Source organism: Neoarius graeffei, chromosome 7 (genome assembly GCF_027579695.1).
Source record: "Neoarius graeffei isolate fNeoGra1 chromosome 7, fNeoGra1.pri, whole genome shotgun sequence".
In the NCBI taxonomy this organism is placed as follows: Eukaryota; Metazoa; Chordata; class Actinopteri; order Siluriformes; family Ariidae; genus Neoarius; species Neoarius graeffei.
This window is the reverse complement of record NC_083575.1, coordinates 50,106,216-50,121,390: the sequence shown is the minus strand read 5'-3', so window position 1 is coordinate 50,121,390 and position 15,175 is coordinate 50,106,216. Positions and strand designations below refer to the sequence as shown.

Genomic DNA, 15,175 nt, shown 5'->3' with positions numbered 1-15,175 from the left:
TGGGCCAAAATTTAACTATAACACTTAAAAAGCTAATTATTTCTCACTGTAGATGTCTCAAATATGCAGTTGCCAATAAGTACTAACATTGGTAACTTGTGGTGTTCAAATACTTTTGTCCCCTATCAATTTATTTTTAAACATATTTAAAAAATAACATACTTATAAATATGAAAAGTCTGTATTTAAAAGTTTAAAATAAAAATAATCAGACATTATGTGTGTAAATTTTAAGTGGACAAATGCACTGGAAATATATTAAATAAAACAATACTGTCTGAATACTTACTACACCCTCACTTTATGAATAATTTCTGTCAAAGTAATATACTTTGACATCTCTACTTTAAGAAAAATTTCAACAAAATGATGGAAAATTTTTATTTACTTTCTAACATTGTCTCTCTTAACTTTTGAAGGTAACCAAACTTTAAAATGCTATCACTTTACCTCTGTTTGATAATTAAATAATAATAATAATAATAATAATAATAATAATAATAAAACCTGGTGACTTGTCCAGGGTGTACCCCGCCTCTCGCCCATAGTCAGTTGGAATAGGCTCCAGCTTGCCTGCGACCCTGTAGGACAGGATAAGCGGCTACAGATAATGGATGGATGGATAATAATAATAATAATAATAATAATAATAAAAAGAGTTTTACAGGGAACTTGGTCATTTTCAGAACTTCATACAATAGAAAACTTTATTATGTGAAGGGTTTTCCCAGGCTGCTACTCATATGGGCCAACAGCCTTTTTTAAGCTATGGGAAATCAAGCATTTAATGAGGTTTAAATCTAACAGCAGTTTAGTGTAAACAACAGGCAGAAAAACAAAGCATTTATGAGACAATTAAATTTTTTTCCGAGGAGCAAATAATTTATTTAACAAATTGTAATTGTTGGAATGTGATGGGTCATCTGCATGTATACCCCATGTAAGCAAACAGCTCTAAAAGGTTCAGAAGTGCTACTACTAATCCCTCCTTACAAAAAAAAAAAAACAGGCAGGTAGAAAATTGAGAGTTAAAAAAAAAAAAGCTATGTATGTGTGTGCATGTGTGTGTCTGTGCATGAGAGACTGAGTGCAACAGAAAGCTATTATAATGAGAGTATAGCAAAACCAGTAATGCATCTGAGTATCAAGGATAGATGAATGCAGAAGATGAAAAGATAGGCAGGCTTACGGACTGAGAGATAATCAAGTAAACAGCCATGGATAGATGGATGAATGGATAGTGTGGCAGAGGTCCCTGTGAGTCCCTGCACAAGAAGAACATCACTCCTCATGCTACTGCTGAAAGAACAGCTCCACATCAGCACCTCCAATGTTGTGGACAACCAGAGTGCGCATGCCTGTGGGGCTTGGCTCGCACAGCTGTAACGAATTAAAGTGCATTGCTCTCCACCCTCCAGCAGTTTCCAGGGCAATATAAAAGGCCCTCTCATTCTCAGCAGGTTAGTGCTCTCATATTAGAGGCACAATTCTGACAGCCTGCTGCAGCTGCAAGTCACTACAATGGTCAGGTACGTATGGGTGAGGACCCGCAAGCTGGACATGTCCTGCCCCCCCTAGCGTACTTCCTAATCCAAGGGGGTCTGCTGTATTATCACAACAACCATTAGGGGCAGCTGTGTGACCTTTAGGTAGTTCCATAGTGCAAGGTAGACATCTTTATGCACCTTGCCCTTTCTCATCCCCTTGGTGGCCACCTGGGAGCCCGCAACACCCTCACCAGGCTGAGGGACTGCTTCCATTGGCCAGAAATGGAAGCTGAAGTAAAAATAAAACTTCTGCCAGTGGTGCCCTCCGTCCCAGTGCACTGCCCCAGCAAAACCTGCTTCTGTGCTGCTCATCCCTCTCCTTATTGTTGGGCTGACCTTCAAGATAGTGGGGATAGACCTGGTTGGTCCTCTCCCCAAGCCAACACAAGGAAATAAATACATCCTCATAGACAGTGACTACACCACCTGACACCCTGAGGCCATCCCCTTCCAAAAAGCTACCTCCAAGAACATCACTAGGGAACTAGTCCTTTTCTTCTCTCATGTAGTACTCCCAAAGGACCTGCTGATGGACCGAGGTATGTCTTTTGTCTCAAAATTAATGACCAATGTGTGCTGTCTGTTGCAGGTGAAACAGATGCAGCAATGTCTGTGTACTATCCACATCACCAGACTGACAGACTCTTCAAGTGATTTAATCAGAACCTCAAGAGGATGCTCAAAAGGGTAGAGGAGGAGGATAGGAGGAACTGGAATTTCCCCCTCCATTATGTTCTATTAGCCATCTGAGAAACACCTCAGGGCATACCTTGGTGCAATGGGGCAAAGAACTCAACCCTAGCCCAGTGACAGGAGCTAGTGGACCAGTTTGTGGATGTGTTCTCAATGGAACTGGGGCAGACCCATCTGATCCTGCATGACATCAACCCCCTCGGACCGTCATCAGGCAACAGCCCTACCATGTCCTAGAGGCCCCCTGGCAGGCTGTCAAAGAAGAGGTGGAACAGATGTTGCAGGACAGGATTATTAAAGAATCCATCAGCCCCTGGTCCAGCCCAATCATTGCCCAATCCCCAAGACCGACGGCAGTCTCAGAATCTTTAATTACTTCCAGAAGCTAAATCACATCACAGAGTTTGACTGTTGCCCTCTCTTATGGGTGGATGACCTTGTGGATCATCTCAGGAGGACTTATTTTAGCTTGACTCACAATCTGACCAAAGCATACTGGCAGGTGGCCCTGACTCCAAAGGCCTGACCCAAAACTGCTTTCTGTTGCACACCCTCAGGGCACTGGCAGTACAGGATTCTCCCATTTGGCCTCCATGGGACACCAGCAACATTCCAGCAATTGATGGACATCATTGTCAGGCCCCATTGTTCTTACGCTACAGTCTACTGGATGATGTCATCATCAACTCGTCTACCTGGGCAATGTACCTTCAATAGCTGATAGTGGAACTGGAAGAACTCATCAGCTGTCCCATACTGCCTAATCCTGATTTTGACTGACCCTTCATTGTGCACACGGACATATCAAAGATGGACCTGGGCCCCATGCTCTCCCACACCTTCAAGGGAGAGGAGCACCCCATGCTCTACATCAGCCATAAGTTGATGCCTACTGAACAAAGGTATGCTGCTGTGGAAAGGGAAACTCTTGCCATCAATTGGGCGATTAACCGAACTCAGGTATTATCTCAGTGAACAACACTTCACATCAGTGACAAATCATGCACCCCTCCAGTGTATGGCTCAAGCTAAAGACTAACTCTCACACAGCATGATGGTTCCTTTCCCTACAAGACTTCTCTTTCCAGTTCCAGCACTGAGCAGGGGTCCAGCATAGGAACACCGATGGCCTCTCTCGAAGGTATGGCCTCTGGGCATATGTACCTCCAATGTTAGGCTCAGAGCTAAGGGTGGGCACTGTGGCAGAGGTCCCTGTAAGTCCCTGCACAAGAAAAACATTGCTTCTTGTGCTACCACTCTCCCAGTGCTGAAAGAACAGCTCCAGTTCCACACTTCTAATGCTGTAGATAGCTGGAGACATGCCTACAGAGTGGGGATCACACAACTGCAGTGAATAAAATGGTACTGCTCTCTACCCTCCAGCAGCATCCAGGGGATGAAAGGACCTCGAGTTCTCAGCAGATTAGTACTCATGTCTCAGACGCACAATTCTGACCACTCTCTCTTCTCTCCCAAAAAGCTCCAGAGACAACAATGCTATTCCAAGCCTGAGACAACTCCCAGCCAGGACTCCTTGCCTGCCATGAGCCAGAGCTCCAATCCACCCGATGGGAGACCCCATGGCCCGCCAGCACACCACCACCGAGAGACCCCATGGCCCACCAGCACATCACTGCCTGACCACGGGAAGCAGCTGGCTGAGCTTCTCATTTCATTCTCACAGAAAGCACTTTAGTACCTCTCTTCTCCCTCTCTCACCCTCCCCTTCCTTTACTTAAAAGAAAAATGTAAATAAAAGAGCACTATTTCCTCAACTCCTCTGAGTCAGTGTCTGTGTTCTGCTCAGCGCTGTGAGGATAGATAGATAGATAGATAGATAGATAGATAGATAGATAGATAGATAGATAGATAGATAGATAGATAGATAGATTCATTGATTTGTATAGCAGAGTGGCAACATGCTACACTTATTTTCATGACATAAGAAAACATAAGCTATAATAGACAGCATGAAAGGCAGTCTTGACACTAATCCAGCAGGGTAAGATGAAGAGAAGCAAGGAAGGGAGGGGGAGGGAAGTGCCATTAATATAAGCAAAATGAAAAAGCACTGAAATTAAAAGAACATCAGAAGCCATGATAAATTAAACATTTCACAGTCAAAGGGAAATGGGTTTTAAATATCCTGCTAATGTGTGTAGTGACAGCAACCTCCCCCAGCAGATGCAGTCTTCAATAATTAACTCAGTAAATTAATATGTGAAGAGAAGGCTAAACAAACAGACAACAAATGTGTAGCACAATTGTGTCCTAAGCTGAAAAGAACCAAATTGTTGGAATGCAATTTCTATTATGGTCATTGTGAGAGACCTCGGTATGACATGAAACTATAGAATATACAAAGCAATGTCTGTTACAAACTAGCAATTCCACCATTACTGAAAAATACACTGCCCTGTCCAAAAAAAAAAAAAAAAAAGCTGCACACTTTCATATTGTTTGGACCACCTTTAGCTTTGATTAAAAGGGAATTCGCCATGGCATTGTTTTGATAAACTTATGCAACGTCACAATATTTATTTTAGTCCAGAGTTGTATTAATTTTTCACCAAGCTCTTGTGTTGAAGATGGAAGAGTCAAACCACTGTGTAAAGTCTTCTCCAGCACATCCCAAAGATTCTCAATGGGGTTAAGGTCGGGACTCTGTGGTGGCCAATTCATATGTGAAAAGTATTCCTCATGCTTCCTGAACCACTCTTTCACAATCTTTGTCCTAATTTTATGCCTGTGCCATCAGGGAAGAAAAAAATCCATTGATGTGATAACCTAGTCATTCAATACATTCAGGTCCTCAGCTGACTATTTTATTGCCCCATAACATTGCTGAGCCTCAACCTGACCAACTGAAGTAACCCCAGATCATCACACTGCCTCCAGAGGCTTGTACAGTGGCCATGATGCATGATGAATACATCACTCCATGTGCTTCCCTTATTACCCTGACACACCCATCACTCAGGAATAGGATAAATCTGGACTAATCAAACATACAACCTTTTCTATTGCTCCAGAGTCCAATCTTTAAGCTCCCTAGCAAATTGCAGCCTGTTCTCCTGATCAGCCTCACTAACAAGTGGTTTTCTTATGGCCACACAGCTGTTTAGTACCAATCCTGCGAGTTCTCATCACATTGAGAGTGTGGAAATGCTTAATTTCACGATCAAACATAGCCATGAGTTCTACTGTCAGTGTTTTTTTTAAACTATTCGACTTCAACAAGCATTTAAGAGATCTCTGATTATGGTCAGTCAGGATCTTTTTCCAACCACATTTTTTCCACAAAGTGGATGGTTCAACACTATCCTTCCAGGTTTTAATAATGCATTGGACAGTTCTTAATCCAACTCCAGTCATTTCAGCAATCTCCTTAGTTGTTTTCTTTTCTTGATGTAAGCCAATAATTTGACCCTTCTGAAACACACCAACATCTTTTCCATGAGCACAGGATACGTCTTCTGACATGTTTGTTTAAGAAATGAGAAGCTACTCACTGCATCAGTTAGGGTTAAATTGTTGAATTGTTGCCAGCTGACACACATTAATCACTGCAGTAATTATCCAATCAAAGGCTCCCATGTATTTGCTTATTTAACTCCAAACAATGACTTTGTTTGGACAGGCAGTGTAATAGCCCTCTAATTTCATTTAAAATATAACTGATGTTTTGTGTCTATCAAATTACATATAGTGCTTATGTACTCATAATTATACACAAAAGCATGTAATCTCACACCCAATCATACTGCTAACAAATTCCAGATACACCCTAACGAGGAGGGAGGCTGCAAGTATAGTATGTGCTACAAATAGAGAGCAACCCACCTGGGTTTATAACCCACAGGGATGCGTATTTCCGTGTGTGTGTGTGTGTGTGTGTAAAATAGCGAGAGTGCTAGTAATATGTGACACTTTCCTTTTTTTGTGATTTCCAGAGACGCTATAAGGCTGTGAACCTAGAAAAGCTGAAGAAATACCCAGTGCCAGTGTGATAGTGATGACATAATAATCCATTTTTATCTTTCTCATTCTTTGATCAGACATACTGAAAAGAAAGTTGCTAGCTTAGAAAGTATACAGTAGAGTTATATAGGCAAGCTTTCCAGAATGTTAATTGTCACTAGCAAAAACAAACACATAAGCAAAGAGTGTTGCCAGGCAAAACAAACCTCGCCCGACAGGCTGGCCTATTCACCTTACAAGGTCAATCCGTGACCTTCAGGTTGACATTTCAAGGTCACTCAAGGTCAACATTTATGGTGCTAAATGAAAGCCCATATGGGACTACCTATATGTTGATAATGGTAATATTTCTCAATCATCAGCTGTGAGGTTATAGTCCTATGAAAATCCATGACTTTGAGTTTGACATTTCAGTCATTCAAGGTCAAAGGTCATGGTGGCAACTGAAAGCCCATATGGGACTTCTTATGTTGATAATGGTAAACATCTCTCTATCATTAACCATTTTAATGTTATGAGCCTCTGAAAACCTGTGACTTTGAGTTTGACCTTTCAAGGTCATTCATAGTCAAAGGTCATGGTGCCAAATGAAAGCCCATATATGACTTCCTATATGTCAATAATATTAAGTATCTGTCTATCTTGAACTGTTTCACAGTTATGAGCCTCTGAAAATCCATGACCCTGCATATGACCTTTCAAGGTCACTCAATGTCGAAGGTCATGGTGCCAAATGAAAGCTCATATATGACTTCCTATATGTCAATAATATTAAGTTGAACTGTTTCCCAGTTGTGAATCTCTGAAAACCCGTGACCTTGACCCGTGACATTTGAGCCCCGACCGCTAAGAAAATTATGACAGATACCCCATCATGTAGCATATCAATGGAAGCAGAATTGAAAGATGAACATTTTGGATTTTGTTTGAAGTAAATATGATGAATATGAAGAAAGATACAGCGGGGGGGGGGGGGGACGCTTTTGACCTTTTTGGTGACCTTGACCAGATGACCCTCAAAATGTTGGAGGTTCTATTTGAGACCAATGCCCATCCATCCTGAAAGTTTCATGAAGACTGGTCCAGTTGTTTTCCTGTAATGTTGCTAACAAAGAAACAAAGAAACCCCACCGAAAACAATACCTCACCTCCTGGTGGACTCCGTCCCAGGTGAGGTAACAAGTGTTACCAGGCAAAATAAACCTCGCCCGGTAGCACTTATGATGAATATGAAGGAAGATATCGCAAAAAAAATAGGTACCCTATGGGTACATGTGGCTACTGCTTATAAATAAAATTGTTTTCTGATACCATGTCCATACAGTAAATATAGCATATGTATTTACTCTATGAGGCAGTAGCCACAAAAATGAAGTGTAATCCAAAAATGAACAATTTAAAATCACAAAAGTAAAATATACCAAGTGTCTGTACTTTATATTATTCTACTCTTACCTCTTACAGTTTTCAAAACTGAAACCTCCGAACCGAGGCTGATATACACATGCTGTCGCCATAACCGAAACTCTTATTTCCCAGAAATGGCCCGGCACTAGAACTCAGTGGATCGTGCTTTCCCTCTGTAATAAGCATAAGCATGTCTGAAAGTGATTTCTTTAGTCTACTCCCTTTATTTATAATACTAAATCAACAGAGCAGGGAAGTTTTTATCAATGGGATTTAAAAGTGGGCGCGATCAAAACCCCTTCCTTTGCATATGTAAATGAACCAAGAAACCATCCAATGACAGCAGTGTATGCAAATGAGGCAGGTGAGCCAATCAGCATGTTTATGGGAGGAGTCTTTCCGAGGCAGCGCTCCTGCAGTCTGAGCTCAGAGCTTTTTTCTTTCTTTTTTACCATTTTGGTCACAATGACTTTGACTTTGGCAGGATGACCCCCAACATTTTGGAGGTTCTATTTGAGAGCAATACTCATCTATCCTGAAAGTTACAAGAAGATTGGTTCAGCCGTTTTCCTGTAACATAGTTTACAAACAAACAAACCCGACCAAAAACAATACCTCGCCCCCTGATGGACTCCGTCCCAGGCAAGGTAATAAAAGGTCTAGAGTTGATTTCAAGTATCCTTTGTATTTGAAATCTGTTGCTGTTAACTCTAAATATGAAGTCCAAAGAGCTGCAAACCATCATTAGACTGAAAAATCAAGAGGTTATATCAAGAACACCAAAAGGCCCAGAAGACAATGGAGAACAGTAGTGAATGACAGAAGAATTATTTCCCTGGTGAAGAAAAACCCCTTGACAACAGTTGGCCAGATCAAGAACACCCTCCAGTAGGTAGCCATATCTGTGTCAAAGTCAACAATCAAAAAAAAAAAACAAAACAAAACTTCACAATGATAAATACGGAGGTTTTACCACAAGAGGTAAACTACTGGTAAGCCTTAAAAATTGGAATACCAGATTAGAGTTAGCCAAAAACCATCTCAAAAAGCCCATCCAGTTGAGATAGAGATCAACTTGTACCAGAATGATGGGAAAAGAAGAGCATGAAGAAAGGAAAGAACAGTTCATGATCCAAAGAATACCACATCACCTTATGGTGTGGGCATGTGTGCATTTATCGATGATATGACTGCTGACAAAAGCAGCAGGATGAATTCTGAAGTGTATAGGGCTATATTGTCTCCTCAGATTCAGCCAATTGCTTCAAAACTCATTAAATATCACTCCACAGTGCAGATGGACAATTTACAAAATCGTACTTCAAAAACAACACAAGACTTTTTGAAGGCAAAGAAGTGGTAAGTTCTGCAATGGCCAAGTTAATCACCAGATCTGAAACCAACCGTGCATATTTACCTACTGTACATGACACACATATATAAAACCAATAATAATACTCAAACTACCTTTGAAATCATGTTGACCCTGTTACAACCATAAACATTCTATTATACATACATGAAACAAGTTACACTTAAAAAAATTGTTTGCTGTCAAAACAAATGAAGGCACATTATTACAAATGATAACTTTATGCTACTTCTATTGATTATAGCTCTAATCAAACAAAGCATGTTTAATCTATGGCAGTAATTAAAAGTCCTCCCTGCTTGATGGGGTGGAACAGAGCTAGTCATCATGGACAATCTTTAAGGTGAATAATGATTCTAATTTACTGAGGCTTAATTGGGAAACAATAAATGCACCAGCAATATTATTTAAGAAGCTTTAATAGAATTTCAGATAAAATATGCATGAAAAAATTGCTCATACGGTACATTGATTTGCAGCTAAATATCCAAAAAGCAATGAATTTATGCGCTATGCCATGAAGCGACTCACCCTAACTTGACCCACATACAAATTGGCGCTCTCCTCTTGTACAGTCAAGTTCTGAGGCAAGGTGAGGTCAAAGGTCGGGTCATTGTCGTTGACATCTGTGACCACAACACTGACAGTAGCAGTGGATGTCTGCATAGAAAGAGAGCATGAGTTAGGAAGAGTCTCTAAAGCTGCATAAAGGTTTACTGTAAATCCATATTTTTACACAATATACATGCAACTCTCAAAGGAAAAATCTAAGTAATCGTTAAGATTTTAACCCTGACAAACCTATTCAACGTTACATAAAGTTAAGCATTTTTAGTAAAGAAAGACAAGCTGGAAATATAGTGCCATCAATGTAAAAATAATGAATGCAATATATTTTTAGAAAATGTTTACAGTCACAGTTGAATATTAATCCAGGACATGAAGATGAATATTATAGCACATAATGAGTATTTCTCATCTTCTAATTCTTACAGAGTGAACAAAAAAAAAAAAAACCAAAGTGTTATAAAAGTGTGTCAGATGTATGCACGGATAATTAATTCACACATCACACAGTCAGATTTTAGAGAACAAATACACATGTATGTATATGTATTCATTACAGCTCTATTTTTTATTTCAACATCAATAACTTTTCAAAAATTAATTACCATGACATGTCATGAAACAGTGTCCTGCTTGGCATTGATGCAACTTATGTCTAAAGAATGAGAACTGGTTAATGCTGATGCACATTATATACTGTATTTTTTTTTTTTATTCTGGCAAATGGATGAAGCAGTTTACTCTTTAGAACTGTAGAATTCCAAAATTTACTAATCCAATACATCCATCCATTACCGCTTATGCCTGGCCTTGCCAACATGGTGCCCGCGGGCACCAGGTAGCCTGCCAGGAGCCTGGGAGGCGCCCGCGATGGAAGTTCTAAAAATAGCCAGTGACTACTGCACTGTTCAAATCATATTTGGTAATCTTTAAAAAACTATATTTTTATTGTTTTCATGTTTTAAGATGCCTTGAAGTTTAATCCAGAAGTATTTTCTGAAAATCCCCCTAATATTTTTTAAATTAAAATAGATGCCTAATGTAGATAATTTTCTTTGCTGGGTCAAAGTTTAGCCCACTATGCCAGCGCGCCAACTCCCCTTTGCATTCAGTCCTCAGTCATTAGCTCGCCAATCGATAGTGATCAACACAGTGTGATAAGTAAAGGCAGTTTTGTAAAAGTGTTTAAACGTGATGTCGGAGAGCAAGAAAAAGAAGACTTATCACTTTCAAGATGAATGGGAGAAAGAGTTCTTCTTTACTCAAGTTGGTGAACGTTGTGTGTGTCTGATCTGTGGAGCTGCCGTAGCCTTGGCTAAGAGACACAATGTGGAGAGATATTTTTCTACATGCCACAGAACGTTTGATGCTAGCTACCCTCCAGGCAGCGCATTACGTGCTCAAAAGACTCATGACCTCAAGGCAACTTTGGGTAGACAACAGTCTTTTTTCACCAAGCCGGCAAAGCAATCAAAAGAGGCTACAGAAGCTTCCTTCAGAGCAGCACGCTACCTGCCTAAGCACAAAAAGGCATTTTCGGACGGAGAGGTGGTCAAAGGGGTGATGTCAGTGGTTGCAGACACTTTGTTTAAAGATCACAAGAATGGGAAGGAGATACTCGCTGCCATCGCGGATGTTCAACTAAGTGCCAACACCATCGTCAGGAGAGTATCAGCAATGTCCACTAACTTGGTGGAACAGCTGAACGGTGACATGAGTACATGCAGGTACTTTAGCATCCAATGTGACGAGTCGGTGGATAAAACCAGCACGGCGCAGCTGATGGTCTTCGTCAGAATGGTGTTCAGTGATTTCACTGTGAAGGAGGAGATGCTTACTTTGCTGCCCCTGAAAACCACAACAAGGGCTGTTGACATCTACGAGGCCATAAAGCACTATTTTACAGAAAAAAACATCCCACTTCAAAAGTTGGTATCAGTAACTACCGACAGAGCCCCCGCGATGACCGGCCGTCATTCTGGTCTTATTGCGCACTGCAGAAGTGATCCAGATTTTCCCCATTTTCTCAGTTACCACTGTATCATCCATCAGCAGGCCAAATTTGTGCCAAAGTGATGGGTTTTGATCACATCATGACTCTGGTAGTGGAGATTGTCAACAGTATCCGTGCGAATGCCACACAACACCGGTCATTCAAACTTCTTCTGAAGGAGCTGTCAGCTGAGTACAGTGACCTCTTGCTGCACACAGAGATATGATGGCTCAGCAGGGGTCGAGTTCTGCAGCGCTTTTTGTCACATCTGGATGAAATCAAAGAGTTCATGGAGTCCAGAGGGCAGGACACTACTTTGCTCTGGGACACTGAGTGGGTGCTTGACCTTGCCTTTCTAACAGACATCACAGGGAAACTGAAATCACTTGAACTGTGAACTACAAGGCAAAGGTAAGACTGTATCGGACATGATCAGTGCTGTGAACGCATTTAGAGCAAAGCTGAACATTTTCTCTGTGCATTTGCAAAGCAAGAAATTCCTGCACTTTCCATCTGTGCAATCAGTTTTGAATGGGAATGCCCCTGCATCTGTAGCCTTAGATGGGGCTGTAGAAAAGTACACCCAGCTAATATCTAGACTTGGGCAAGAGTTTGAAGCAAGATTTCATGACTTTGATAAACTGCAGCCTTGTGTTGCATTCACTGCTAATCCTTTCATGCAGTGTAACATCACATGCATTTCTGAACAACTCTGTGAAGTATTCAACTTGAATGCTGATGAGATTGAAATGGAAATCATTACATTGAAAAACGACGTTACTCTCAAAGCCCACCAGGGATCCTCAAACTTCTGGTATCTTGTGGACTCAGAAAAATACAAAGGTGTGCACACAGTAGCCTTGAAAGTTGCATGTCTGTTTGGTTCGATGTATCTCTGTGAGTCAGCTTTTTCTAACATGAATTTCATTAAAAACAAACACAGAACTTGCTTAACTGATCTACACCTTGAAGATTCAATCAGAGTTGCTGTGTCAAGCTACAGCCCTGACTACAGTGCACTGGTGGACTCAATGCAGTGTCAGGCTTCCACTAAGAGCCATTCGCATGCAAAAGTCAATGCATGAGATGCATTTTAAAACTTAGAAAAGAATATTAAGAGAATGATTTCTTGAATGTTATGAATCTGCAATAAGGTGAAATCATTTAAGGATGCAGTTAAGAGTTTCAACTTGTATGCTGTGTTAGAAGTGCAAGCATTCTATTACTGTTGCAGTGCAGTTTTCTAAGGAATTGATTTTGAATAGTTTGAACTTTCACAGAACTGTTGTGTGTTGAAAAGGGAAAGTTATAACCTTTTATTATTGTGGTTTTGGCATTTCCAGACCTGTTTTTATGTAACAGCTGTTAATTGCAGTGAGAATATCAGAATGTTTTTTTTTTGTGTGTATAATTCTTAAAGAGGGCAAATGTACTTTCCCAACATGAGATTACAACAAAATATGTTCATTATCATCATAATTAACTTATTAGCATTAGCTAATAAGAGTTATCATAATTAAGTTTGGAATTTGCAAAAAACGTTGGTAATTCCTAAACAGTATTGATATGTTGAGATTATGATTATTCATAATTAAAATGTTCATGTTAAAATGCCAGTTGCTATTCCTTGATTGTTGTTAATTAAAAGCACATAATTCTACATAGTCTTATTTGAAAGGGATGTTAAGCCTTTTATTTTAAGTAAATTGTTTTGAATGACTAGCCCTCCACGGCACGGTGGTGTAGTGGTTAGCGCTGTCGCCTCACAGCAAGAAGGTCCGGGTTCGAGCCCCATGGCCGGCAAGGGCCTTTCTCTGTGGAGTTTGCATGTTCTCCCCGTGTCCGCTTGGGTTTTCTCTGGGTGCTCCGGTTTCCCCCACAGTCCAAAGACATGCAGGTTAGGTTAACTGGTAACTCTAAATTGACCGTAGGTGTTAATGTGAGTGTGAATGGTTGTCTGTGTCTATGTGTCAGCCCTGTGATGACCTGGCGACTTGTCCAGGGTGTACCCTGCCTTTCGCCCATAGTCAGCTGGGATAGGCTCCAGCTTGCCTGCGACCCTATAGAAGGATAAAGCGGCTGGAGATAATGAGATGAGATGAGACTAGCCCTCCATATAGTTTCTCATCCTTCGGGTAGCCCTCAGTCCCAGAAAAGTTGGAGACCCCTGGCTTATGCTGTACAGTGTCGCGGGCAAACTGGAGCCTATCCCAGCTGACTATGGGTGAGAGGTGGAGTACACCCTGGACAAGTCGCCAGGTCATTGCAGGACTGACACAGAGACAAACAATCATTCACACTCACATTCACACCTACGGTCAATTTAGAGTCACCAATTAGCCTAACCTGAATGTCTCTGGACTGTGAGGGAAACCAGAGCACCCAGAGGAAACCCACGCAGACACGGGGAGAACATGCAAACTCCACACAGAAAGGTCCCCGTCAGCCACTGGGCTCAAATCCAGAACCTTCTTGCTGTGAGGCAACAGTGCTAACCACTACACCACCATGCCGCCCTAATCCAACACAATGTAACCTAATTATTATGACTAGTCAGCATTTTCTGTTGCATGAGGGATCGATGATATCTCAAGGATCAACATGTTTGATCTATTGTATCATAAATATTAATCATAAAGATTACATATTAATTAAAAAAAGGAATTTGCAACTTCATGAATGTGTGTCATCAAAGCTTTACTATGGATAAAGGATAACTGTGCAAGAGTTCATAAATTTTCTTTGCTATATATTGCACATATTTCAATCTCCAAACACAAGCACTTAATATTTGGTTTAAATGGTGCGTGACAGACTGAACAAAACTAGCCTGGGCCCGCCCATCCTAAGCGTGACGCAACACGAGGGCCTGTTCCGAGCTTAGTCTGGCCAGGCAGGCTATCTACAGCATTTCCAAGCTCCCGAAAAATCGGGAACCAATCAACTTTGAGCATCTCCAACGGCCCTGGGTAGAGGCGTGTTCAAGGCAGTGACGTAGTAGAACTGCGACCGGAAGCCATAGATTGTTTACAGAATCTATGCTGGAAGCGTTTCATTCACTAGAAACATTACGAACATGGAGCAGCGGCAAGCCTTTGACACAGCGGTAGATGCTGTATTGAAAGCATTCAACGGGAAGTTCTCATTGAAAACGGAGCAAAGAGCAGCCCTGGAGGTATTTATTCTCCTCCTTCTTCTTCCTGTTACTCAAGCAGTTTCCGTCGCGTCACATACGTCAGAGGAAAGAGTGATGTGATTGGTTTAAGCTTCGTCACAGCCTTTTCTGGCTTCGACCAGTAGCAAACTGAGGCATTTCACGGAGGCGGGTCAACCACGGGCTCTGGGAAACGGTTTGGCTTAATAGCTTGGCCAGACGAAATGCTCGGAGAGCTTTGAAGTCGCGTTAGCCAGGCTAGAACAAAACGGTATTTGTCACGTTACATAAACCCACAAAATTCATGATTTAAATGGAACATATGTGAAAGGATGAGGCATAGATTTTTTGGTCTGGATGCAGATCCTTCACAATATTCAAAGAGAGAGAGAGCCTCTTATTTGATTTTTCCCTCCCTTAGATATCAGGACCATTATTTTTCTCCCTTATAAGCAGCACTA

At 41.2% G+C, this 15,175-nt stretch overlaps 1 protein-coding gene across 1 annotated transcript in view; it reads right to left on the bottom strand.

Moving 5' to 3' along the window:
- The window catches only part of pcdh15a (protocadherin-related 15a), a 396,434-nt gene that overhangs the window by 194,088 nt on the left and 187,171 nt on the right, over positions 1–15,175 (bottom strand). The window contains exon 18 of the mRNA XM_060924719.1: positions 9,532–9,660. Within this exon, the coding sequence (XP_060780702.1) occupies positions 9,532–9,660 (129 nt within the window). The remainder of the gene's footprint in view (positions 1–9,531; positions 9,661–15,175) is intronic.